This window comes from Siniperca chuatsi, linkage group LG19 (assembly GCF_020085105.1).
Source record: "Siniperca chuatsi isolate FFG_IHB_CAS linkage group LG19, ASM2008510v1, whole genome shotgun sequence".
In the NCBI taxonomy this organism is placed as follows: domain Eukaryota; kingdom Metazoa; phylum Chordata; class Actinopteri; order Centrarchiformes; family Sinipercidae; genus Siniperca; species Siniperca chuatsi.
In genome coordinates, this window is record NC_058060.1 from 23,791,175 (window position 1) to 23,815,136 (window position 23,962).

Below are 23,962 nucleotides of genomic sequence, written 5' to 3' on the forward strand. Positions count from 1 at the left end.
GCAGAGCTGGTGAACTTGTCAACAATCACAGTGCATCCAAGGTCAGGATGCTGCTGTATGGGCTCTACTCATTTTTCTTTTGCAGAGGAAGGGCTCATCTGTGGCTTTCTGTTGAGGTGTTTTCAAGTCTATGTTCAAACAACACTCGCATGTACTTTGAAAGCGTTATTAATCGCTGTAATTGTTCCTCCTGTCCATACCAGTCGTAAAGTGATCCCTTCTTAACGCAATCTCAATGTAAGAGATGGAGGACAACATCCACAGTCCTGATTCTGTGTTAAAAAAAAGAAGCTTAGTTAGTCAAATCAAGTCATTTTACTACCAAACTTCCCCTCTGTGTTACTGTCGAGGGAAGCACAAAGAGGGAATTCTGCACTAAAACGAATGTGACGTTGAAAAATACCCACTTGATTTGACTAACTAAGACTGATGAAGCCTCATATTATAGCTTCAGCTGAACTTTTGAAGAGGATTGTGGATTTTGACCCATTTCTTAGATTTAGATCATGTTAGCAAGAGATCACTTCAGGGCGAGTATGGACAATCACAGCGAACAATAACACTTTGTATGGGCATAAGGGTATTGGATTAAGACAGACTTGAAAAAAATGTGAACCTGTCCTTTAATGAATGTGGCCAAACTGTACAGGTTGCATTTATACCTGGCTGTATGAATTTACACCCACATAAACGTGTGTTTTTCCTGGTTTTAGTCTTGTTTACGTATATAAAAAGAGATTTAAAAAAGCTTTAAATGATAAATTTGTTTAGCAGCAACGTTCTTAAAAGGTCTGTTTGTGTTTAGACAAACTAAAAACTGATGCGTATGCAGCTGAATTATGTAACGAAAAAGAAGGTTTTGTAAGTGTTTATACACCGCAAAGTAAAGTATCTACTTTAAAACTACTGATATTGTTACAGAAACTTGGGTTTTGTACTTGCATCAGTATTGAAAATATGTCTCTAGCCAATTGTCAAGCTACTTTTAAGCAAACTTGTCTGATGGTGCATAAAATAAATTGTGTTCCAGGTTTGGTGACGGTACCTTGACTCAGTATTGGTAATGACTCCCAGCCCTGCTAGTCAGGTAGATGGCGGTAATGCACGATTAGTCTGAATTACAAACTAAACAATAAGAAGAGCTGGTACTTCCAGAGAAAAATGAACTAATTTAACGTGTTTTGATGTTATCTAGAGCTGTCAATGATTCATGCTCTCTGGTATGCTGCAGAGATACCTCCCACTATCCAAATACAATGGAAGTGAATAGAGTTTCGTTTGTGGTTCTTCGAAAAAACTGAGATGATCCACAGACCTGACTGTAAACAGGCTTAATTAGACGCTATTTATTACTGGATAGGACTGGGTAAAAAAAAAAAAAAAAAAACACTTTCCAATTAATCTTAATTTTTATTTAAAAACATCCGATATTGATTCCTAAGGTCACAAAATCAATCTGCTAAATGTTATACGGCGACTGTGGTTACTTGTTGTGAATTGTACAGTTAGGGATGCAGAATGTGTAAAATGTCTAAGTCGTGGAAATCAAGACATTGAATGTACATGAAAAGTTTATTTTCAGTCAAAAAATAATGTATAATGTAAGTAATATACTGCCTTTTATCTCTTTTACATCAGTTCCTGTCCCCTGCACACTGAACGCTGTATATTGAGAGAATGACAATAAATCTTGTATATAATAGATGCTTACTTGTTTATGTAATATTGGTATTTAGCTGATGCAACTTAATCTCCAAGAATCAAACTCGAGACTTTCTGAATAACAAATTGGGAGATTGATGCCAATGTCCAGATTAACCTGACAACACTGAGCACAGCACAGTCCGCAGATTATCCAGAAGATTGTTTCTGCAAAGAGACTTTGTTTTCATTTTCTGAACTATAGAGCTGAAACTTACAATCATGTTCATTATCAATTAATTTGCCAGAGACTCTGGTGATTTATCGATTAATCGTTTGATCTATAAAATGTCCAAAAATCACAAGTTTCCAGCGTCCAAGGTGACTTCTTCAAATAGCTTGTTGTGGCGAAACAACAGTCCAGTTAAAGATAATCAGTTTACTGGGACGACGAAAAGCAGGAAATCTTCACATATGAGATGCTGGAACTGGCAACAAACACTCGTAAATAATTGATTATCTAAATTATACATAACATTTTCAGCTTGTTGTATTAGAGTTAAAGCCAAGCCAATGTTTTCTTTTGTAATTTGGGTGAACTGGCCCTTTAAAGCAGTATTAAGGATATTAGAAATGATGAAATTAAATAAATAATCTATTAGCCGATTAGCTAATCAACATAAAATTGATTGCGCAGCTATTTTGATACAGTTTCAGTTACTTTGCAAGCAAAAAGAGCAGAAATTTGATGATTTTCTTTGTCATGAATGATATTAAACTGGATATTTTAAGGGCTGTTAGAGCATTTTCTACTATTTTATACACAAAATAATTAATAGACAATAATTATTAGTTGCAATCCTAAAAAGATATTCATCCGGCTTTTCTAATGTGCGTTTTCTTCGTATAGTAAGAAAACATCTGAGCCTGCAGAGTGCAGATTCACTGCTGCAGCCATCTTGATCTACACTCATGTTGGTTTCCTCATTTCAGCAGACAAGTGCAGCCTCTCTCTGCTCTTTGTGTGTACGTTGAATGATCTTGTCTTTAGGGCAAAAAATCCTGCAGAAGCATCTCATCTGCCTTCCACAACTTCACCACTCACTCCTTTGTGTGTGTCCTGTGGTGGCCTAGAAAAAAAAAAAGCTGGTACAACAGCTTCAGCTATCAGACACATCGCTTCACGCCAAAAGGCTTTAAAAAAAAAGGTGTAACGCAGGGGTTAAAGGTCAGCTTCATTGAGCAGAGCATCAGCACGTTCCGGTCTGGTTGATAGCGAGGTGGAAAGAGGGCGTGTGGGGAAAGCTGCGAGCAGGTATGAGCTTGTTAGGAGGCGGGACAGAAAAAGAAAAACTGGCTGTGACTCAGTGCATTTTTGCATTTGAGCCTCTCGTGAATCAGGTTTTATTATGCACAATCAGCCTACAGAGTGACACACACACAGTCATTTCTCAATGCGGCCCTTGTGACACCTCATACAGGAAGTGGACACGCACAGACGTAAGCTCTTCCTGAATCATGCGGTCGCAGTAGCACCGCCTGCTGCTCTTTATCAAGATTCAAAAACTTGTAGGAAGGAAGAACTGGAAAAAAAAAAAAAAACCCCACACTCTCACACAGGAGCTTTTTTTGTTTCAATCTTGTATTTCAGTTTTGAAGCCAAGGCCCCCCTTTTCTTTTCTTTTCAAGAACAATCCCACACTTTGCCTGTTTGAATCTATGTCTTTTCGTTTTACACCAAAAAAAAAAATACACAAATCAAAACCACTACAAATGGCTTTCGCACACTCGCCTGCTTTATTCTGCAACAAAAATCCCTACACCATCCCCAAAGTGACTTGTGGTGCAGTATTTTTATAGAGCTGAAACGATAAATCGATCGACATAAAATAAATCCTCAACTATTTTGGTTAATCGATGAATGGTTTCAGTCATTTTTCTGGCAAAAACATCAAACGTTCTCTGGTTCCGGCTCCTAAAATTGCGAGGATTTGCAGCTTTTTCTGTCTTGTATGATAGTAAATTGATTATCTTTGGGTTTTGGACTGTTGGTCAGAGACGACGTTTGAAGACGTCACCTTAGGCTTTAGGAAGTTGTGACTTTTTTCACTATTTTCTGACATTTTAGAGATTAATTGATTTAAAAAATAATCTGCATAGTAATCGATAATGAAAGTAAAGTACTTAATGGCGATTTCAACTTCACAGTTTGCACTGTAACATGGCTAAAGCATAACTATAGAGATCTGTAGCACACATTTGGTAGATTTTAGTGACATTGTGGTACTTATGGTACTTGTATAGAGTATTATAGTATGTTTGTGCATTGTGTTTTTGTTTATGGTGTTTTAAAATCTAATTTAGTGTCACTTTAACTTCCCTATTGGAGCTTAAAGGGTAGCTGCTGCTGCTGCTGACACTCAGTAGTGAGTTGACAGTCAACTTAAGTTGCTTCTAATCACATACATGCATCACTTCATGCATCTTTGTGCTTTTACAGAGCATTCGTTGTACCCAGTAATGACCTTATTGTCATATTAATGCACTTTATGGCATTTTCAACCTCTATATTTAGTGATTTGTAGCACATTTATAGTAGTTTATACTGATCTTTACACTTTACTTTTATATTTGTGTGTCCTGTAACAGCATTATAATATTTAATGGGTACAATAAAGGGTATTGTAGTATGTTTGTGGTAGTGTGGTGTTTTTAATCCCTTTAGTTAATCCCTTCAGTCCCATAGAGGAGTTAAAGGTAGCTGCTGCTGACAATAGTGATCTAATAGTAATTTTAAGGTGACTTATAGTGAGTCTCTAACACTCGACAGTGACCTGAGTTGACTTAGATTGATCGATCATCGCTTCAGCTCTGGATTTGAGTGAAGTTAAAGCATTTCTAATCATTTTATGCCTTTTTTTTATACAGAATTTGATTTTATCGTCACATTTTTGTACTTCAAACTCATAATTTTGCACTGTAACACGGCTATGACCTTACTAATCACTACTTTAATACTTTTATATAGGTTATTAAAGCATGTTTGGGTGCTCAGAGTGATCTTCTGATACTTTATGGTGCATTTTAATCAGATTTGGTTTCCCTATAGGAGCTTTAAGAGCAGCTGCAGCTGTCAATAATGATCTAATAGTGACTTTAAGGTGTCTTGTGGTGCTTTCACCTGTGTTTCTATAATACCTGTGGAAATGCTGCTGCTGCTACCTGACTGCAGCTGAAAGTCAGCCAGTTTGACAAGAGGACAAACTAAAGTCTCTCGGTGTGTTTATGTGGATGGCTCACCTCCCCAGCCGTCCCCCCCAGAGGCATCTTCTGCCAGGGATCTGCCAACTGAGCCAGAGGCATCTCGTCCTTCTTCTCGCTCTACTTTTCTTTCTTCTTCTTTTTTTTATTCCCCTTTTTCTGCTCCGGATTTGTCGTCGACACTTTCAGTCCACCTGGCTTCTCCCTTTCCTCTTTCTTTCTGTTAGAAATGTTTTTATTTGTTTTTGTTTCAGCCGGTTGTCCTCCTCCTGTCGTCCTGTGCCTCCTTCTTCGTGTCGGTTGGAACCGAGCCGCCCGCGGAGCCCACCGTCCGAGCAGAGCCGAGCCGAGCGAGCACCTTCTAATTCCGGATCTGCTGTGGCGCTGAGACCGCCCCTTCCTCCGGAGAGACAAACATGAGGGAAAAAAAAGCAGCGAGGAGGAGGAGGACGCCCTTTTTCGGAAACTGATTGACTCAACACACACACAGTTATCTCAATATCTCTCTCTCTCTCTCTCTCTCTCACTTCCGTTGTTTCCCAATATGGCGGCCGGTGTCGGCTTACCTGTCCGTCAGCCCGCTGCGTCACGCCTGCGTCACGTCAGGAGGTGGCTTCCTTAGGTAACAAGAAAAGTAAAGTAAACTCTACTCTGGCTTTATTCTGAATAATTATGGACATAGATATAACGAGATCCATGAGTAATTCATAAGTCTGACACACACACACAAAAAAACAATTAATTTTTATTTAATTAATTTAAAACACATATTTGCAAAATGCAATATCTACAAAAATCTAAATAAACAAAATCTAAATCTCTATTTCTGTTAGTAACTAAGTACATTTACTCAAGTACTGCACTTATGTACAAATTTGAGGTACTTTTGTCTTTCTACTTCTACTCCGCTACATCTCAGAGGGAAATATTGTACTTTTCACTTCATTTATCTGACAGCGTTAGTTACTTTACAAATTCAGATTTTTGCACACAAAACATACTAAGAGTTTATAAAATATGTTGTTTTTTTAATAAATTAAATGACCCAACAGTTTATACAAGTACAGCTGAAACGATTAGTCCATTAATCAATTAGTCGATTGACAGAAAATTAATTGGGTGCTTTTTAATTATTGTAATAATTTTAACATATTGTTAATAATGTTGAGCTTTGGACTGTCGGCCGGACACAAAGGCGTCACTTTGGGCTCTGGGCCGCCGTAACGGCGTTTCTCACTATTTTCACAAGTTTCACAAACCAAACAATCAATCGATTGATGGAGAAATTAATCAGCAAGATTGATCCAGAATGAAAAGAATCATCAGCTGCAGTTCAACAACACCTCACATAAACAGATATTATGTCCCAGCTCCATATTATTTCCTACTACAAAGTGTATGAAGTATATAAAGTAGTGCTGAGAAACAGAGAAGTGTGTGTCAGAGTGAAGTTAAGGCTGAAAATAATCTGCAGTTATTTTGATAATTGATTAATCATCGAGTCATTTTCGTTTCCTAGTTCCAGCTTGAGAGTTTGCTCCTTTTTCTTGACTTTTTATTACACTAAAATGAATATTTTGGGGTTTTGGACTGTTGGTCGGGAAAAAAACCAAGACATTTAATCACATTGGACTCGAGGAGATTGTGATGGGCATGTTTCATGGTTTTCTTTTACACCAAGCGCTTAATCAATTATAAAAAATAATGGTTAGCTGCAGCCCTAATTCCAATGTTCCTTTTGATTATTATATTAATAAAGTAGCACAGTGCTGTTCTCATCAACTTCAGATTGTTTCTGAAATAATTATTGCTTTTATTTGGAGCTAAAACGATTAGTCGATCGACTGACAATGAATAATTTGATCATTGATTAATCGTTAAAGCCATTTTTCAAGCAGAAATGCAAACATCACCCAGTTTCAGCCTCTCGAATTAGAGCATGTGCTGCTTTCATTCGTTTTATGTGACAGTAAATGGAATATTTGGGGGTTTTGAAGCAGTTCGAAAACGTCACCTTGGGGTTTTTTGGAAGTTGTAATAGTTATTTTTCTGTTTTTTTTTTTACATTTTGTAGATGAAACGATTAAGTGATTAGTTGAGAAAATAATCAGCAGAATAATCTATAATGTCTTCAGACTCAAGAGATGAAATGAGAGAGATCACACAAACCTCCGTTATAGCCTGTTTGCTTTGGCTTCCAGTTGATTTTTTAAAATAGCTTTTTACTTGTTGTGTCCAGTAAACATTTGAGCTTCATATACTCAATCTCATCTGCAGTCCAGCAGTGTAAACTTTTAAACTTTTTTAAAAAAGAGCGTGCATTCGCTGTAGAACAACCTCCTCCAGTGGTGGAAAGTAACTAAGTACATTAGCTCAAGTTTCCATTTCATGCTACTATCTACTCCACTACATTTGAGCGGGAAATTTTGTACTTCACTTAAAACTTAGTTACTTTAAAAAAAACATATAATATGCTTATATGATATGATGCAGTATTATACTACTAATAGTAATATACAAAGTATCTAAAATTGGCTCGGTACAACATTAAAATGCTCTTGCATGTATTCATTAGTGATAAAAATAATATTCTGTAATATAACACTTTGAAAGGAGCCGTTCTGCATAATGAGTACTTTCACTTTCGATACTTTGAGTATGTTTTGCTGATAATACTTCTGTACTTTTACTTAACATTTTGAATTCAGGACTTTCAATGAGTATTTTTTCAACAGTAGTGTACATGTCTGGACGTCAACTATGTTGTACTTTTACTGTTGCTAGTGTGTGAATAGGAGGATTTTCATTAACTGCCAATAAATTGTTAGTGTGACAACACTTCCAAGCTGTTCAGCTGTAATGTTTGGTTGCCATGACTGTCGATAAATAATAGAAGTTGATTTTACAGCCTGGTAGTGACATCTAGCGGTCAGCGGTGGAGGAAGTATTCAGATCCTTAAGTAAAAGTACTGACACCACACTGTAAAAACACTCTGTTACAAGTGAAAGTCTTGCATTGAAAATGTTACTTCAGTAAACGTATGTGAGTCTAATCAGGAAAATGTGCTTAAAGTATTAAAAGTAAAAGTACTCAAAGCAGTAAAATGTCCCTGTGACTGTTGTACTGTTATGTATTATTATTCCTCGTGCATTAATGTAAAAGCAGGATGTTGCTGCTGCAGCTGGTTGAGCTGGAGCTCATTTTGAATCGGACTGCAGCTGATGATTATTTTCATTCTGGATCCATCTGCTGATTATTTTCTCCATCAATCGATTGATTGATTGATTGGTTTGTGAAACTTGTGAAATTAGTGAGAAACGCCGTCACGACGACCCAGAGCCCAAAGTGACGCCTTCACAATGTTGGTGTGTCTGACTGACAGTCCAAACCTCAACATTATGTTTATTACAATAATTAAAAGATGCCAATTAATTTTCTGTCAATTAACTGGCTAATTGTTTCAGCTGTACTTAAACATCATATTTTATAAGCACTTCATATGTTCTGTGCGCAAAATCTTAATTTGTAAAGTAACTAAAGCTGTCAGATAAATTAAGTGAAAAGTACAATATATTTCCCTCTGAGATGTAGCGGAGTAGAAGTAGAAAGTAATATGAAAAAACTCAAGTAAAAGAACCTCAAATTGGTAGTTAAGTCCAGTACTTGTGTAAATGTACTTACACTGAAGCACTTCTAGTGGTGGAGGAACACACAGCTGGTTCAAATGTCACCTTTAGGTTAAATATTTGGTAGTATTATTGTTGTTGTTACCTGTATTGTTCCAAAGTCATACGTTATCAGTTACAGTGGCTGATCTATAACTTCATGATATCCAAAAGAGCAATTTCACATACACGTGTAGTATTTCAGTTTTCCATCAACAAACTTTAAGACACTTTTTACAGACATGTGCAGCGACTCTGCTACTGATGATATAAAGAAACACAAAGTATTTATCTTCCCGTATGCATTTATTTTACAGCCAAACAGTCTCAGTTCAATACACGCATAAATAATCAAGTAAAGCTTTATATCTGTACAAGCTCAGGTCCAGTAATAGTAAACTTTCCTGTGAAGAACAGAGGAATACGTGAAACTGCTGCTGTTTTCCCCACTCAGTCTCTCCCATAAGCGTAAATTTGACAACAGATACTAGCTCCACATTGTAAGCGCATCTTTGCCCCGTAGCAGTCACATAATTCTCCAAAACACAGACAAAAATGTGTCCAGGAAAAATTTAAATAAAGTAGTGCACCATCTACCAGCAGAGAAGGAGAACGGTTCCCTCCAACTTTTTAAAAATCATCCAACTAGAACCGTACGTTTACATGTTCCGTCTCCTTGCTCAGTCAGGTAGGTAGAGATTATTTGGAAAGTTCAAGTACTCCAGTGTCGCTGTAAATGTTGGGATGGTCAGTAGTTTCCTGTAAATCACTCTGGATAAAACCTTTGCTGAATGTAAAATATTTAAGTTTAATTCAGTGTTAAAATATTTCCTGGCAGCACCGATCAACAGCCATCTTTACTTATATGGTCAATTCCTACAACTCTAAATACAAACACATACCTTCAAACCAGTGGTGGAGTAAGTACTCAGATCAAAAACATAAAAGCAGCAATGCCACAGTGTAGAAACACTGTTAGTCCTGCACTCAAACTTTTACTTTTACTAAAAGTACTCATTATGCAGAACGGCAATTATAATTACTGATAGATTAATGTACGTATCGCTTTAATGTTGCCGCTGGTAAAGGTGGGGCTAATTTTCCTTACTTTATATACTGTTGGGTACCTTAATCTATATAATTTTATTTGTTGATAATATTTTGTATTAATAATCTGTAAAGTAAAGAGTAACTAAATTCATCAAATAAATGCAGTCAAGTAAAAAGTAAAATATTTCCCTCTGAATTGTAGTGAAGTATAAAGTCACAAAATAGAATTACTCAAATAAGGTACAAGTACCTCATAACTGTACTCAGTTACTTTCCACCTCATGTTGCTCATCGTGCCCTGAAGTGTATTTCCAGAACATACTGAATCCTTTCCTGCTGTCGCGTAACTGTTTAAACTAAAGAGCTCTGAAAAGTCAAGTTTCAACAAGTGATTGGTTACGATAAAGGAAGAGCGACATTACAATCCAATATTTTATATAATATTCATGATTGCTTTTTCAATGTCGTTGCTGGTTTCTTGGAGGGAAGAGTTTCAGACAGTTTCTTAAAGAGGAATCCCAATTTTGCCTTTACATTTAAAAGCTGGAAAACAGCTAAAAAAGGGAAACAGGGAAGGTTTGTGCGTACATTGCGCAGCGCTGCAATATTTTAAAACCTGTAAAGCCACATGTAAAGTGCACACAGCAACAATCTCATACACCACAAATCACACAAATTTTCAAACATCTTGGGCAACAGCACACAGTGGCTCGTGAGAGTACAACACCGATCGACTGGTCAGAGGTACGGCAGAACAAACATACAGACAAAGAATAAATCTGACTATAAAAATCTATAAATAAATAACACTGATAGGTTTCGGGTCAACGCTGAGTCCCATTAAGGTGCGGAATGATCTAAAAATCGAGGAAGGAGATGCGGCATGTTATTTCTTTTAAAAGTCAGGGTGTCTGTGCAGTCGAAGGGGCCTCGTTTATTGCTGGGTGAACTTGATGAAGGTCAGAAGGTGGGTGTGTATATTTGGAGTGCGTGTGTGTGTGTGTGTGAGGTGCGAGTCTAGCTGACGGACTTGAGTTTGGACCAGGGGTGCGTCCCGCGGACCTCCAGCGGTGCGTCGTTGCTGAAGATGTGGTTGCACAGCTCCTCCAGCGGCGGCTCCGGATCGGATGTTGCAAACTGAGCCGCGTCCTCCACCTCCTTACGGATCGCAATATCGATTTCCTGACAGGACAGAGAGGACTCGCGTTAATTTCTACAGCGCCACAGTTTTGTTTCTCTCTCAAAGCCTTAATCGAGTGATCTGATGTCAACTTTACAAAGCACTTTCCATAACCGTAGTACGGGCTTTAGAGAAGGAAGGGAAGGAGGAAGAGAACAGGAGTCGGGTTTTTGTTATAGCCGAATGAAGGCTGTAAGGATAGAAGATGCTGTTGTTCATACTGAAAAGTCCTTTTAGAGGAATTTATTTTAAGCTATATAAATACTAAATTAACTAACGATTACATAAAAGATAAGACAATATATAACAAGCAAGGACACAAAGTGAACAAACCACAATAAATAAACCAAACAAGTGAGTTTGGTTTTTTGTGTGTTTTGGAAACATTCATACACAGACCATATTTCAAATTAATCTCAATTTGGGGTTTCAGCTGGCTGAGCTTGTTATAGAATCTGGCAACACTTCGCTGAATATCAAAACATTGGCAACTTAACAAATCAGATGTTTCACCAAGAGTCAGCTTCTGTTTTAAAGAGAATCTACAGATAATATAAACCTTAAGTGACTGAATTAGTCCAATAGCTCTTCTCTCAGGTGAACCATAACCGTTCTTAACGCCTTTTCATACGAGCATCACCTAAAACTCACTTGTCTTTTTAGTGAGTCTTAAAAAAAATAAATAAAAAGTCAGTGGATCACCATCGGACTACTGGATTTCTGAACCTTTTTGATGGATCACAAGGAACTTAATTTTTTGTTTTGCCAAGTTGGGGCTACTTTCTTAACACCTATAAAAAAGACAGAGCCAAAAAAAAGAAACAATATGAGGTCAGATATGAGTATACACAAATGTGTAGGTGCCTCTGTGGTTCAGCGTTTCCATTTAGGTCAGGATTGACTTCAGAATACCTCCTCCACCTTTACTGAAGAACAACTATTTCTCACCAACCTACACTCTGTTTCTGACGGGGCTTTCAGACAAAGTGCATAATTTCCACCAGTGTAAGTTAAAACTCAATTTAGCCACGTTCAGAGAGAACAGCTGTGCTCAGTATGATGCAGTTTTTGTGTGTTTTTTGCCAGTGACAAGTGCTGGAAGATGTGTCTTTTAAAAAAAACGCTGTCACTGCAGATTGTTCTATGGACTGCAGAGTGTGTTTGCACACACACACACACACACACGCACACGCACACACACTCACCTTGAACTCCTCTACAGACGCCATGTTGTTGCTGAGCATGCGCTCTTTCAGCATGGTGATGGGGTCACTCTTACTGCGCACTTCCTGAATCTCCTCACGAGTGCGGTAGCTACGGGAAGTTATGTCACAGTTAGAACGAATGAACCAACTCATTACAGTGTTTCCCACAGAAACAGATTCTATTCTAGCTGACGGCCAGGTATTTTGTGACCGATAACTGAATATATACACATCTCCATTGCTTCATATTGTGTCAAACAAATAACAAAATATATTCAGTGAAGAATAGAAATGAGGCCCCTTTTCCTGAGAAACCTGCTTTTCTGACCTGCCCTGCTTCTACATCTGTTAGCCATCAGTCTCACCTGTTGCTTCTGCCCTAGCTTGTCCTGCTCCGCTCCTACATCTCTTCATAAAGCTACAGCTGTCCCTTCCTGACCCTCTCTTGCTGCCACAGCAGCTCCGGTTGAAGCCTGGAAATATTCCAAACAAATTCACGTGACGGCTAATCACACTGGTCGGACTGTTCAGCTTTCCCCGCGTGTGTTTTCTGAAGTTTCTAGGTACTCTGTTCCTGACCTGGTCCAGACTGTCTATGCTCCTCCTCAGGGCGAGCCCTTTTGAGAGTTTGAAAATATTTTTCAATATTCATCTGGATTGAGGCAGCAAACATTCAGCGTCCAAGTTCAAGAATTAACATTAACTTGCACAAGCAGTCAATATTGACTAGCACTGATGTACAGCGTGCTAACCTCGACAGCCCAGCTCAGAGTGTGCACGGAGAGGACGAGGTCTTCACAGACGAGTCCATTGTCAGTGATTGTCGCATTTTAAATAGTAAAAAAAAAAAAAAAAGAAAATTAAGTGGCCGTCAATGTTGATATTGTGGTGGGCCGCCACAAATAAATCAATGTATAGGAAACACTGCATTAACAGGACGACCCCGAACAAATAATGTGAAAGATGATACCTGATCTGAGATAATGGCCCAACAGCAATTTGAAAAAACAAAACTCTACATCAGTTTTTAAATTATGCTTTTTCTAAATATATTAATTTATGGTTTATAGTAAATAGTAATTTACAGAGACAGCAAATATTTATTTAAGGTTATAAAATCAAGAACTGGTTGGTGTCTGGTGGTTTTGTGAGATAACACCTGTCTCAACTTGGTCACTCAGGGACGGAGAGGTAATTAGTTAACAGGTGAAAAGGGGAAAATGACTGCAGCAGGAAATAAATCTCATTTCTACACTTGAATCAGAGACTAAAATTAACCTGAGAACCAGATCCAGAAGAAAAAGATAGACAGAAGAAATGTAACAGGATAATGTAATTTTAAAAAAAAGGAGCCACAGAGGTCACATATCACTCACCTGACACCTGGGTCACTCATGCTGTGTCCATGGTAACGGTAGGTCTGCAGCTCCATTATAATTGGACCCTGAAAAACACAATTTCTCAGAGTTCATCCAAGTTGCTCGAAATCCCTCACAGCTGTCTGCCATCGTTATATACTGAATAAAATCTGTTTATGATCCACATGTCAAGCTTTTGCCTCACAGTCTTACTGTAAAGTACTCCAAAGAGTTTGAGGAAAAGAAGTTACAGAAATTAAATGCCGGGGGGAGATTCAGGATGTGTTGTTTATTTTATCTTGAAGCTAAAGTAATTAGGGAAGGATAATGCGAGATGCAAGCTGTGAAGAGGATTCCTCGAAGGTTTGTCCTAACTAGATAGAAAAGTTGTCATCAACTCATCCATCGTATATCGACACTAAACTCTCATTTCATCTCTGGAAGTTGTTTCTCCTCACACAGAGCAGCTCAGCTCACCTTTCCAGATCTGCAGTGGTCTGCTGCAAACTTTGTGGCCTCTCTGACGCACAGGACATCCATCCCGTCCACCTACGAGGTAACAGATCAAGATAAACAAAGCAGGGGCATTAATACTGCTGCCATTAAGCTTCACAAAAAATGAACAACCTTTCAGTTCAGAAACAGCTGCTGGGACTGCAGAACTGTGTATAAGACAACCTGATTCCTTTAAGGACATCCGAGTGCAGATGTAGCTTACACCAAACACTGATCATTCTTTCCCAATAACTAGTAAAACAAATCAAAGTTGTTTGTGTGCAGTATCATACATGAGCATCAGACAGCTGCGTGCATGCTCACACCTGCAACTGCCAGGACGGACCGTCAGCCTCCTCCTGTTATAGTCTAGGTCCATACAGGCCAACTGCAGTGTACGGCCAGACACTGCAGCTACCGCCCAAGACCCCAGTGTTTAATTTACGTCTGAGGTTATTAAGAAGGTGTTTGACGATCGTTTCACACCCGAGCTCTTAACTTCAGTTACCATACGTAAGGTTTCCTCCTGCAGTTTTATGTTTCTGCTGTGGTGTGTTTGTGTCTCACTCTGATTCCTGGTATGAAGTCTCCTCTCTTGTAGTAGTCGGTGCTGGCTGACGCTCTCTCCACCGACGTCCCCATACCGTACTTGTTGTTCTCGCAGATGAAGATACACGGCAGCTTCCACAGGGCGGCCATGTTGAACGACTCAAAGAGCTGGCCCTGATTGGACCCGAGACGACAGGAGTAGGCAGGATTGAGCAAATGTATTTATATCGCTGTAAAAATGTTTTTCAAGAAATTGGCACGATATTTACCTGATTGGCTGCCCCGTCTCCGTAGAGTGAGACACACACCTGATTGTTGCCTTGGTACTGGCAGGCCAGAGCGATGCCAGCTCCCAGAGGAACCTGGACAATTCACAGATGAGTTACATATAAAAAAGTACTGGGAAAAAAATGTAATGTGTCTTAAAGGGAAAATTCAGGTTTTTTCCAACCTGGATTCTCTTTTCCCATGTTTTTGTGTCGAAGTGACTAATGGGGACAACAGTTCTTGAAACTGGTCCAGTATTGAGCGAGAGCGCTGCAGCCGCAAAACAGGATGAATGTAATATTCGGGGCAACTGTGTACTGCAAGTGTACGTCCACTAAAAGTGCTTGTTTTTAACCACTGACAGGCTCAGCTTGTTATTAGAAGTGTCTGACAACATTACTACAGAGATAGACCTTTATACTGAAGAGTACGAACCTTTTTGTTTAACCAGAAACAGCAGTTATATCACTCTGTTCAACGCCACCAGACTCCATTGACAAAAACACTCATTCTACCTCGCAGAACATGGGAGTTGCTGGTCTGCCGCAGCCTCGATTGGTTAGTTAGTTTGTGTTATTGTGTGACTTGCTGTGTTTTAAGATGTTAGTTCGGATCTACACAACACCCCAAAGTCACACAATAACACAAACTAACTAACCGATCAAGACAGCGGCAGGCCAGCTACTCCCGTGTTCAGTGAGGTAAAACAAAAAATAAAATAAAAACTAGGTTTATCATGACTTTATGCAAATTATTTGCGCCTGTGCAATCTGGAAACCACCAGATTTATAGTAGATAACAAACTACAACAAAACGTGTTGAAATTTGTTTTGGTGCATCTGAAATATTTCTGCAGATGTTTTTTGTGCTTCGTGCAGTGTGTTTACCTGTGCTCCCACTATGCCGTTGCCTCCGTAGAAATTTGGAGCGTACATGTGCATTGAACCTCCCTTGCCTTTGGCCACGCCACCTTTACGACCTGAGGAGGAACGAAGATGAGGAGTGATGACACTGCAGGCATGTATAAAGGCACAACTTAGAAACACAGTTTTGGACTTTTGAAAGCTCTCACCCGTGAGCTCGGCCAGGATCTCTCTGACGGGCACACCGCGGGTGTACGTGTATCCGTGGGCGCGATAGGCCGTGATCAGATGATCCGAGGAGTTGATGGCAGCCTCGATGCCTGCTGCACATGCTTCCTGTGGGAGAAGACAAACCTTAGAACGGGCAGGTAGAAGAGCATTTAATTATATTTTAATTTAAAAAAACAAAACTTTTCAGAATCAAGACGTTTCGGCTCCCATCCGGAAGTCATTCTCAATTGTGAAAAAAATGGGACGGGAACTCAGAAATTTAAGCTACTCTGAGTTACATAAGCCCCGCCCTCAGGAAGGAGTCTACCTGAGTATCTGTTAATAGCTAGTTTCACCTGAAACTGACCTAATAGTTTCCAAGATGGCCCAGTAATCAGGCCTATGGTTTTCTGGCTGCATCTACTTCATCACAGTTAAGTACCTGATTAGCATGTGATTGGCGTGACAATTGAGAATGACTTCCGGATGGGAGCCGAAACGTCTTGATTCTGAAAACAGCGTCCAGATGACTACGACTGAAACCTTTTCTACGATTGAACGCTCCTGGACGAATGAGGGACTACACCGTCTTAAAAACAAAACTATTGATGCAAGTGCACCTTTACTGATGCAGTAAATAAATTTTGCTTTTAGAACATGAATTCTTCTCTGGGTCTTTTACCATGTTTCAACACATAATTCACATCATGTATAAGCTTTTTTCTTGTCCTTTCAGTGTGTGTTTTAATTAAGGATGCACAGATATATCGGACAAACACATTATATATCCGTCGTGTTGACTGCTATTGGCCTATCTGCAAATAGGATAACATTCACAGATGTTTCTGTTGTGTCGCATCATTTTGCGCTGGCTACATTTTGTGTTCATTATTTGTATTTGTTCTACAGCAGCTAAAAAGGCTTTCGAAGCAGTTATTCCCCCCCAAAAAAACAACAATTATTTTTCTTGTGAAAGAAGGTTAGACTAAAAAGTTGTTTCATAAGTTTGTATAATTGAATTTATGCTCACTCAAAGATAGTGTAGTGTAATGTAGGGCTGAATGACTTTTTTAAAATTTTATTTTTATTACAATGAAGATTTTTCTTTCCCTGTAACAAAAGGTGGAATACATTTTTTTTAATTATTTTTTTTAAAAAAGAAAAACAACCTTGCCAAATTGTTATTTTAAACATCGGTATCGGCCCAGAATTTCACAAGTCGATACATCGCCACTGTTAATCTTCACTATCTAGTTATAAAAAAAAAAAAAAAGAAAAAAAAAAAGGGGTTTTTTTGTTTTGTTTTTTTAAATTGTCTGGAAAACACTGAGTCAATCTGCACTTTTCTCTACAATATCTTATCTTAGTGTTTTATGCTTTGTTTTAATATGTTATTTGTATTTTTTACTAGTGTTTCGTTACCGCATTTGTTCTGTGTTGCATGTTCTAATGCTGCTTTTATGTTTTGGTGAGCTGAAGACAATTTTCCACTCTGATGGACAATTAAACTGAATTCTACTTAATTCAAGAGACTATTCTGGCAAATAAAAGCTTATATAAAAACAAGTTAAAATGTAAGTTACCATGTGATTCTCATGTCGAACCGTAGAAATGTGTTTTTATGACACACCTTCCTCACAGGTAAATTGAACTTGAGCAAGAAAACATGGAAGCAAAATCTAAAACAACTAATCAGAGACATCTGAAATGCAGAGAGATCTGCATAAACTAGATCTACACCTGATCTGGATATCTGTGTTCTGACCTGTCCATCATACAGGTGACAGAAGCCTCTGATGATCTTCTGTTTGTAGAGCTGGTCAGCTTTGAGCTCCATGCGCCTCACGGTCTGCATGATGCGGTAATACTGCAGGCCCTGCTCCCGAGTCAGCTCCGCCTTCAACGGAGGACCCTCCTCCAGACGGTGCAAGTCGCATTTCTACAGGCCAGGACAGGAAAAGAGGAAAAACCCTATTTAATATAGTTTAGAAAAAGGTCAATGACCTATTGTGTCAATCAGAACATATATGTCATCTCCCAAAATTAAACAGGTGATGCAGCACTTTTAGCTTTTACACCTGTAATTTGTAACCTGTTTTCTTTTGCACAAATTCAGAAACGTGCATTAAAAAGAAGTTATTCTGTGCAGGTTTTTAAGTTTCCTTTTCTTCTACTTCGATTTGTGTTTCGACCCACCTTTATGTCAAAGGTCGCCTGAGGGGTGAAATCAGCGAAAGAGCGGGAAACCACGACTCTGGCACCCTGGTGACCAAAAAAAACAACAACACAGCAAACATTTTTCATCTAAAAGAAAGAAAACACAAATCACAGACAAATAATGAACAACAAAGAAAGCAGACAGGTCTTCCACACAGACAGCGTGAGGGCTGCCCTCCTCTTCACAGCAGGTGGAGGGGAAGTGGGGCTACAGGTGTTGGGGATCAGGTTTGGGTCTGGTGATTCACCCTGGACTGGACAAGCTGTCTGATGTGGGGAGGTCAGTAACAGGGTGGGAGAATAACACGACTCTTCAGCCGTGGCTCTGAACATTGTTTACTTCGCCATCAACTGGTTGGTTCTGGTAAAAAGAGCCTCAATTTAAAAATCACTTCAGAGGTCAACATCTGCACGTTTTGTCTTGGTCTTTTCTTTAAAATCATGGAATAAATAAATTGTTAGTTGCAGCTCTGGATTTACAGAAAGTCCGCGAAATGATAAATGATAAATGTCGGTGCTTAAAAGACGATCCCATGCATCTGTGATATTTTGTTTAAAAAAAAACCTCTGATCTCAACTTTTCTTATTTAATATCTTCAGTTAGTGAGTTAGTTACATTTCCCAGAAGAAAAACAAAACAAACAAAAACATAAGAAGGACTTGACCACAAAATAGATAATTACATTTGCCTCTAGCTGTTTTTGACGACTTTAAGTATTTTAATTCTGAATTTCGACCGGCCACAGTGGCTTGCAGACACAAGCTTCCCACCCCTGTTAGTGATCAGGCAGACATGGAGGATGCTACACGTGTCCTTACTGGTCTCTCTAGCTGGTCAGCCTGGACGCTAACTAACTCTGCAGCAGACGCTCTAGCACTGACTGGCGGTGGTTTAGGCGGTTGCCGCTGGGTCTTTGCCGAGGCCGGCGTCGCTGGTGACGTTAGATTGGCGTATTCTGACAGGTCAATCAGCAACTGGGGGGAACACAGGAGCCAACCAATCAGACCAGAGCACAGCAGAGCACAGCACAGCCAGAGCAGCTCTACAGAGTCTACAGGTGAGGAGACGTCTACAGGTGACAACAGCAGCAGCTAAATGGAGACTGGACTCACAGCTTCTAGCGGCTAAAATAAGGAGAAACACAGCGGGGGAAGAACACGGAGACTGGCACCAGCCCAACAGTGTCTAGACTGCACCCGATATTTTACATCTGGCACAACATTTTAAATACATTTAACTCGAGTTTGGTGACATGAATTTATACTACGAGACCATATAAATGTGTCAACCGCCATCGACTCTGCCATAACGTTTACACCGAGGCATCGCTGGTTGCATTACACCATTGTTTGTGGGAATGTTGTTTACTGCAGTGATTTTTGTCAGGTATTTGATTCATGGCACTTTTATCCCAAAACAGCTCCACCAATAGATAACAGAAAATGTATTATATGACAATATAAACTAACATAATATAAAATGACATTCTGTGATAAAAGTAGGATGTGGATAAAAACTTCTAACTGGTCTGATGATATTTGCCACCACGATTACTTGATTAACAAATATAAATTGAGTTGATCAACAATGCTTATAATCTATAAATATTATGTGTACCATTTTATTGAAGTGTTAATACATTTACGTGAACACCTGGAAAAGTAGTGGTTGTTAAACACCATTAAAAACATTTAATTTAAATTATTTAGCAAAATGTACAAATATTCTCTGGTTCCAGCTACTGAAAACGTGACGTTTCCTGCTCTTCTGTTTTGAAGACAAGACAATGGGCTCTGATTCATAGTGTTGGGCACATTTCTTTAAAAGTTAAATATACTAATAACTACATTAATCATAAATGATAACTACTTGCAGCCATAATTAAGGAGATACATAACTTGAGTGTTTTAAATTGAAGATTAAAAATAGACAAAGCTGCGCTACTTCCAGAGCAAACACATTTAGTCGAGTGACAGAAAATAAAATAATTAAATAAGTCATTTTTCACGCAGAATCTTCCCTCGTTCCACCTTTTCAGTTGTGGGGATTTGCTGCTTCTCTCTTAATTAACGTGATAAACTGAACCGACTGTTGGTCGAACAAAACAAGTAATTCAAAAGATGTAACTTTGGGCTCTGGAAAATTGTTAAGGGTTTATTTCAACATTTGTCATAGATTAACAAGACATTAATAAATCATTAGTTTCAGCCCTAAATCAAAATGAAAGAGCGTAAACTCCTCAAAGACAGTCAGACAGACTTCTCCAGGATATTTCTTTCAATTTAAAATAAATAAATAAACAGACAAACTTGAGCTACTTTATCAACTCTGAAATATTACAAAGTTTGTTGTTGTATTTTACTCAAATCTTCAAGAAACTGGCACAAAAGTGTCAATCCTGATTCCCAGGCCCTTCAGTGTTTATTTGTAGCATCTTGAGATGTTTGTTATTGTTATTTCTTTTTATAGATGCTGCTAAATTCTTGTACATTTTGGACAGACTAAACTGTTATCTGGACAATTTTTGTCTAATCTCATTAACTGGTAACAATGACCTATTTTAAATAGCGATGCTGAGAGGAGTCGTTTCCTGCCATGACTGCTGAGGAGCTCAAACGGTTAATGTTGTGCCAACGTGAAATATCGCTGGGGCGGCTTTTCACCCAGCTAACAGGGTTTAACCGTGCTACCACAGAGCAGCAGATTATAAAGCATTAATAAACATCATTGTGTAAAGAAAGTTAAAAACAACAAAAACACAAGTTTGATGTTTGGAATGGGCAATTAAATCCAAAAGATTAAAATGGGACAGTTCAACTAAACACAGTTCCTCTTGGAGCAATCCAGCTGGGTCGATGTGATCCAAACTATATATTGATTGGTTGCGTTCTAGGTAAGAGGAACGGCGATGTAAGCTCTATCGTGTCTCATCGTGATTTCCTTTATGAGCCCCCGTTTTTCCTAATTCAGAAGAGCTCCTTGGGACACATCACCGCGTAGGACCGGGCCTACAGACAAACATCAGCAGAGCAACGAGCTGCTTACCTCCGACACTGTTTGGGCTCCCTAGGGTTCAGGCGAGGGGGGAGGAAGGGGGGAGAGGAGGGAGAAAAGCAAGAAATAAGTAGGGATTCGTGTGTGTGTGTGTGTGTGTGTGTGTGTGTGTGTGTGTGTGTGTGGAAGCAGGAGGGAGAAAGCTGTAACAGCTGGGTTCCTACAGTCACTAAGTCTTACTAAAAAGTTTGTTTTTAGAGTCACTAAATAACAGGAGGTATCCGCTTTCGATGTAAGAATTATTATAAAAAACATAATTTAGACTGTAGGATCCCCGCTGCCACTGAAGCGCCACAACATGCTGCGCAGACTGAATAAAGCATAGTGAATATGGAGGCAGTGAGGCGTTAACTGAAACCAATACCTTCTACATGTCGGTCAACTGATATTCACGTTTATTTGCGTTTAACTTTTAGAGCAAATGCAAAAATAGGTAGCTTTTCAAAAACTCTCTCAGATGTCTGTTGTCCAAATTAAAGATTCTGAGCGAGCTGTAATTAAAAAGCAGATTAATTACGGTTATTGTTTTGCACATAAGGAGTTAAACACTGTTCATTGCTTTGAGAATTAAATTGATGATTCTCATTCGCCATAAACATTGTGGATCCTAATAAATAAAATATTTCATCCAAAGCTCCAGTAGTTTTATTTTAAATGATGCCTCTATTTCAGTCACATTTGACTGTTGTATTGAGACGTACAACAACAAGAAAATTCTCTTTTTTAAAACACAAACTAAGTTAAAGTTGGTTGTTCTTATGTTTTCACATAATAATAATAATAATCTTTATTATTATCATCATCATTATTTTTATTTTTTTTTTACAAATCTCATACAGGGATAGCGCTCTTGAGCTAAATCTAGTCTTGGTTTAGCAGTTTTTAATCTAGACCTGGATTTCACTGGTCCAGTTTGGTCTGATAGATAAAAACAGAGATTGTTTTTTTCTCCCTCCACCAAGATAAACTTGTTAAATTATTGTGTTTTACAAGATTCATCCATTACAACTATTATCTTTCAGGACTTCTGAGACTGTTTTCACAACTAGAATAATAAAAAAAAAAAAAAAAAGAGGTTTTACACGTTTGAAATAGGATCTAAATTAGTCTTTGGGCGCTCAGAGACGTAAAGTCACTTTTCTTTGTTCTCATACAGAACAAAAGATATTCAACGTATATCTAGTGGTTGTTTTCAGTGGTTAACTGTAACCAAGTACATTTACTCAACTACTGCACTTAAGTACAACGTTAATATACTTTTACTTAACGAGTATTTCCATATTATGCTACTTAATACAGCTTTAGTGACATAAAAACCATGTGATGTGCTGATATATGATTAAGTACTATAAGACTAATCTACCCAGAAGTGTACAAAATATCTAAAAATTGGCTACAAATTGACGAACTACAACATTAAGATGTTTTTAGATGTATTGATTGGTGATAAAAACAGAATCATATTCTTTGAAAAGGAGCCATGCTGCATATTGAGTACTTTTACGTTTGATACTTTAAGTACATTTTGCAGTTAATACTTTTACGTAAGTAACATTTTGTAATGGAGGAATTTTAAACTATGGTATTTATCCCCCGGGCTATTTTAAAGCATTTAACAAGTTTTCACTTGTTAAATGCTTTAAAATAGTTAGTAAAAGTTAAAATAAACAGTTACTGTAACGGTATTGATACCGGGGTTGCATTTTAAACCCGTTATTGGTCAGTATTGATCACATCAGAGCATCTCCATCTGCTCGAGGAAGGAAAACCACCACAATCACAAGACAAATTAAAGATTAAAAAGACAGAAACAGAGATTAAATGCCCGCAAACGACGACACCGAGCGGCTGCAAGTTTGCTCCCGGGTTTAGACCGCGTTTATCCGTGCACATGTTTCATTTACCATTCTTTCAGTCATCAATAAGCAAAAAAAAAAAAAAAAAAAACATCATATAAAAATCAGACCACGACATGCAAACTTCAAAGCAAGTCAAACTAGCTAATGTGGCTAATTCATGCTATCCGCTTACAAGGTCAGCCCCATGCCAGACAAAACCAGGCTAGCTAACTGTTAGCATCAGCTCAGAAACGGGCCCCAGCTGGACGTTAGCCCCCACACCACTCACCACATTCCTGCCAGTGATCCTACAAAGTGCGTTAGAGATAATGGTTAACATATTTTGCATGCTACTGAACGACGACCTGGCTCTGAAGGGATTATAACGGCGGTTGTTAGTCGCTGCTGGCCGCTAATTCCGTGTTAGTGTCCGTCCGAGAAACAAGTCCGCCGGGCCGAACATTGGTTCCTCACAGGCTTTATAGCTGCCCGGAAGTGCGCCTTCTCTTTTCCCCCCACAATTTAAAATTTCATTTAACACACAAACGCATAAAAATGTTTTAAAAACTTGAAAAGATAACAAAAAAACATATAAATAAAAGACAATAGTCCATGCCAATTATTTAAACAGTAATGTAGATAAAAAGAAGAAACACCTGGGATTGATTAAAGGAACAATTGTTACAGGCAGATTAACGATTACAATAACGTTATTTAAAGCCTGTTTGTAAACAGAAGATTCAAAACCTTGAATTTCTTTAACAAAACAGGAATATAAATTAGATATCATAACATTAGCATTGTACTATATAATTAAAACTACAGAGTAAAATTGTTTGCCTTTGGATTTGTGAAAATTATAGAAACTGAACAGCACTACTGCTACTAAGAGAAACCATTATATATAAGCACCTTCTTTATCACAGGCCATTTCAAAATAACTTTTTTTACTGGACTTTATTTACTGCATACAAAAGTTCAAACAGCCATCACATAATATGTTGTTAGTTTATTATAATACAACTGAGAACATGACTGCCATAAATGCAGAACAATCAAATAATGATATTTAAATAAGTAATAGGTAAACATTTTTGCATTTATCTT

General features: G+C 38.3%; 3 protein-coding genes across 8 annotated transcripts in view; 1 reads left to right on the plus strand and 2 right to left on the minus strand.

Moving 5' to 3' along the window:
• rps6ka3b (ribosomal protein S6 kinase, polypeptide 3b) overlaps nucleotides 1-5,452 on the minus strand; it is a 55,603-nt gene extending 50,151 nt beyond the window's left edge. For 2 of the 3 annotated variants that reach the window (XM_044176000.1, XM_044175999.1), the window contains exon 1: nucleotides 4,942-5,448. In XM_044176000.1, the coding sequence (XP_044031935.1) occupies nucleotides 4,942-5,004 (63 nt within the window). In that variant the 5' untranslated portion in view covers nucleotides 5,005-5,448. Of the gene's footprint in view, nucleotides 1-4,941 lie in introns of all 3 variants that reach the window. The other variant, XM_044176001.1, reaches the window with a different exon arrangement.
• The window catches only part of LOC122866379 (hemicentin-2-like), a 480,239-nt gene that overhangs the window by 267,298 nt on the left and 188,979 nt on the right, over nucleotides 1-23,962 (plus strand). The gene's annotated exons all lie outside the window — the stretch shown is intronic.
• pdha1b (pyruvate dehydrogenase E1 subunit alpha 1b) lies at nucleotides 8,856-23,326 on the minus strand. Of its 4 annotated transcripts, XM_044176024.1 has the most exons (13): nucleotides 23,145-23,326; nucleotides 21,009-21,029; nucleotides 18,782-18,937; nucleotides 17,942-18,007; nucleotides 17,511-17,684; nucleotides 15,745-15,871; nucleotides 15,560-15,651; nucleotides 14,675-14,767; nucleotides 14,424-14,579; nucleotides 13,839-13,910; nucleotides 13,380-13,447; nucleotides 12,004-12,112; nucleotides 8,856-10,800 (listed from the first exon to the last, which is right to left on the minus strand). In XM_044176024.1, the coding sequence occupies exons 1-13, from the start codon at nucleotides 23,202-23,204 to the stop codon at nucleotides 10,636-10,638; spliced, it is 1,359 nt and encodes a 452-aa protein (XP_044031959.1). In that variant the 5' UTR covers nucleotides 23,205-23,326; the 3' UTR covers nucleotides 8,856-10,635. The 4 variants fall into 4 exon arrangements, with proteins under 4 accessions (XP_044031959.1, XP_044031960.1, XP_044031961.1 ...); XM_044176025.1 differs by lacking the exon at nucleotides 21,009-21,029; XM_044176026.1 differs by lacking the exon at nucleotides 18,782-18,937 and having other exon boundaries at nucleotides 23,145-23,325.

Excerpts from the sequence above, each read along its gene's own strand:
- pdha1b (XM_044176024.1), bottom strand. The coding sequence starts at position 23,204 with ATGCAAAATATGTTAACCATTATCTCTAACGCACTTTGTAGGATCACT. Across the intron at positions 15,652-15,744 it reads GATCCTGGCCGAGCTCACGG|GTCGTAAAGGTGGCGTGGCC; the intron begins GTGAGAGCTTTC and ends GTTCCTCCTCAG. Across the intron at positions 12,113-13,379 it reads ATGAGTGACCCAGGTGTCAG|CTACCGCACTCGTGAGGAGA; the intron begins GTGAGTGATATG and ends AACTTCCCGTAG.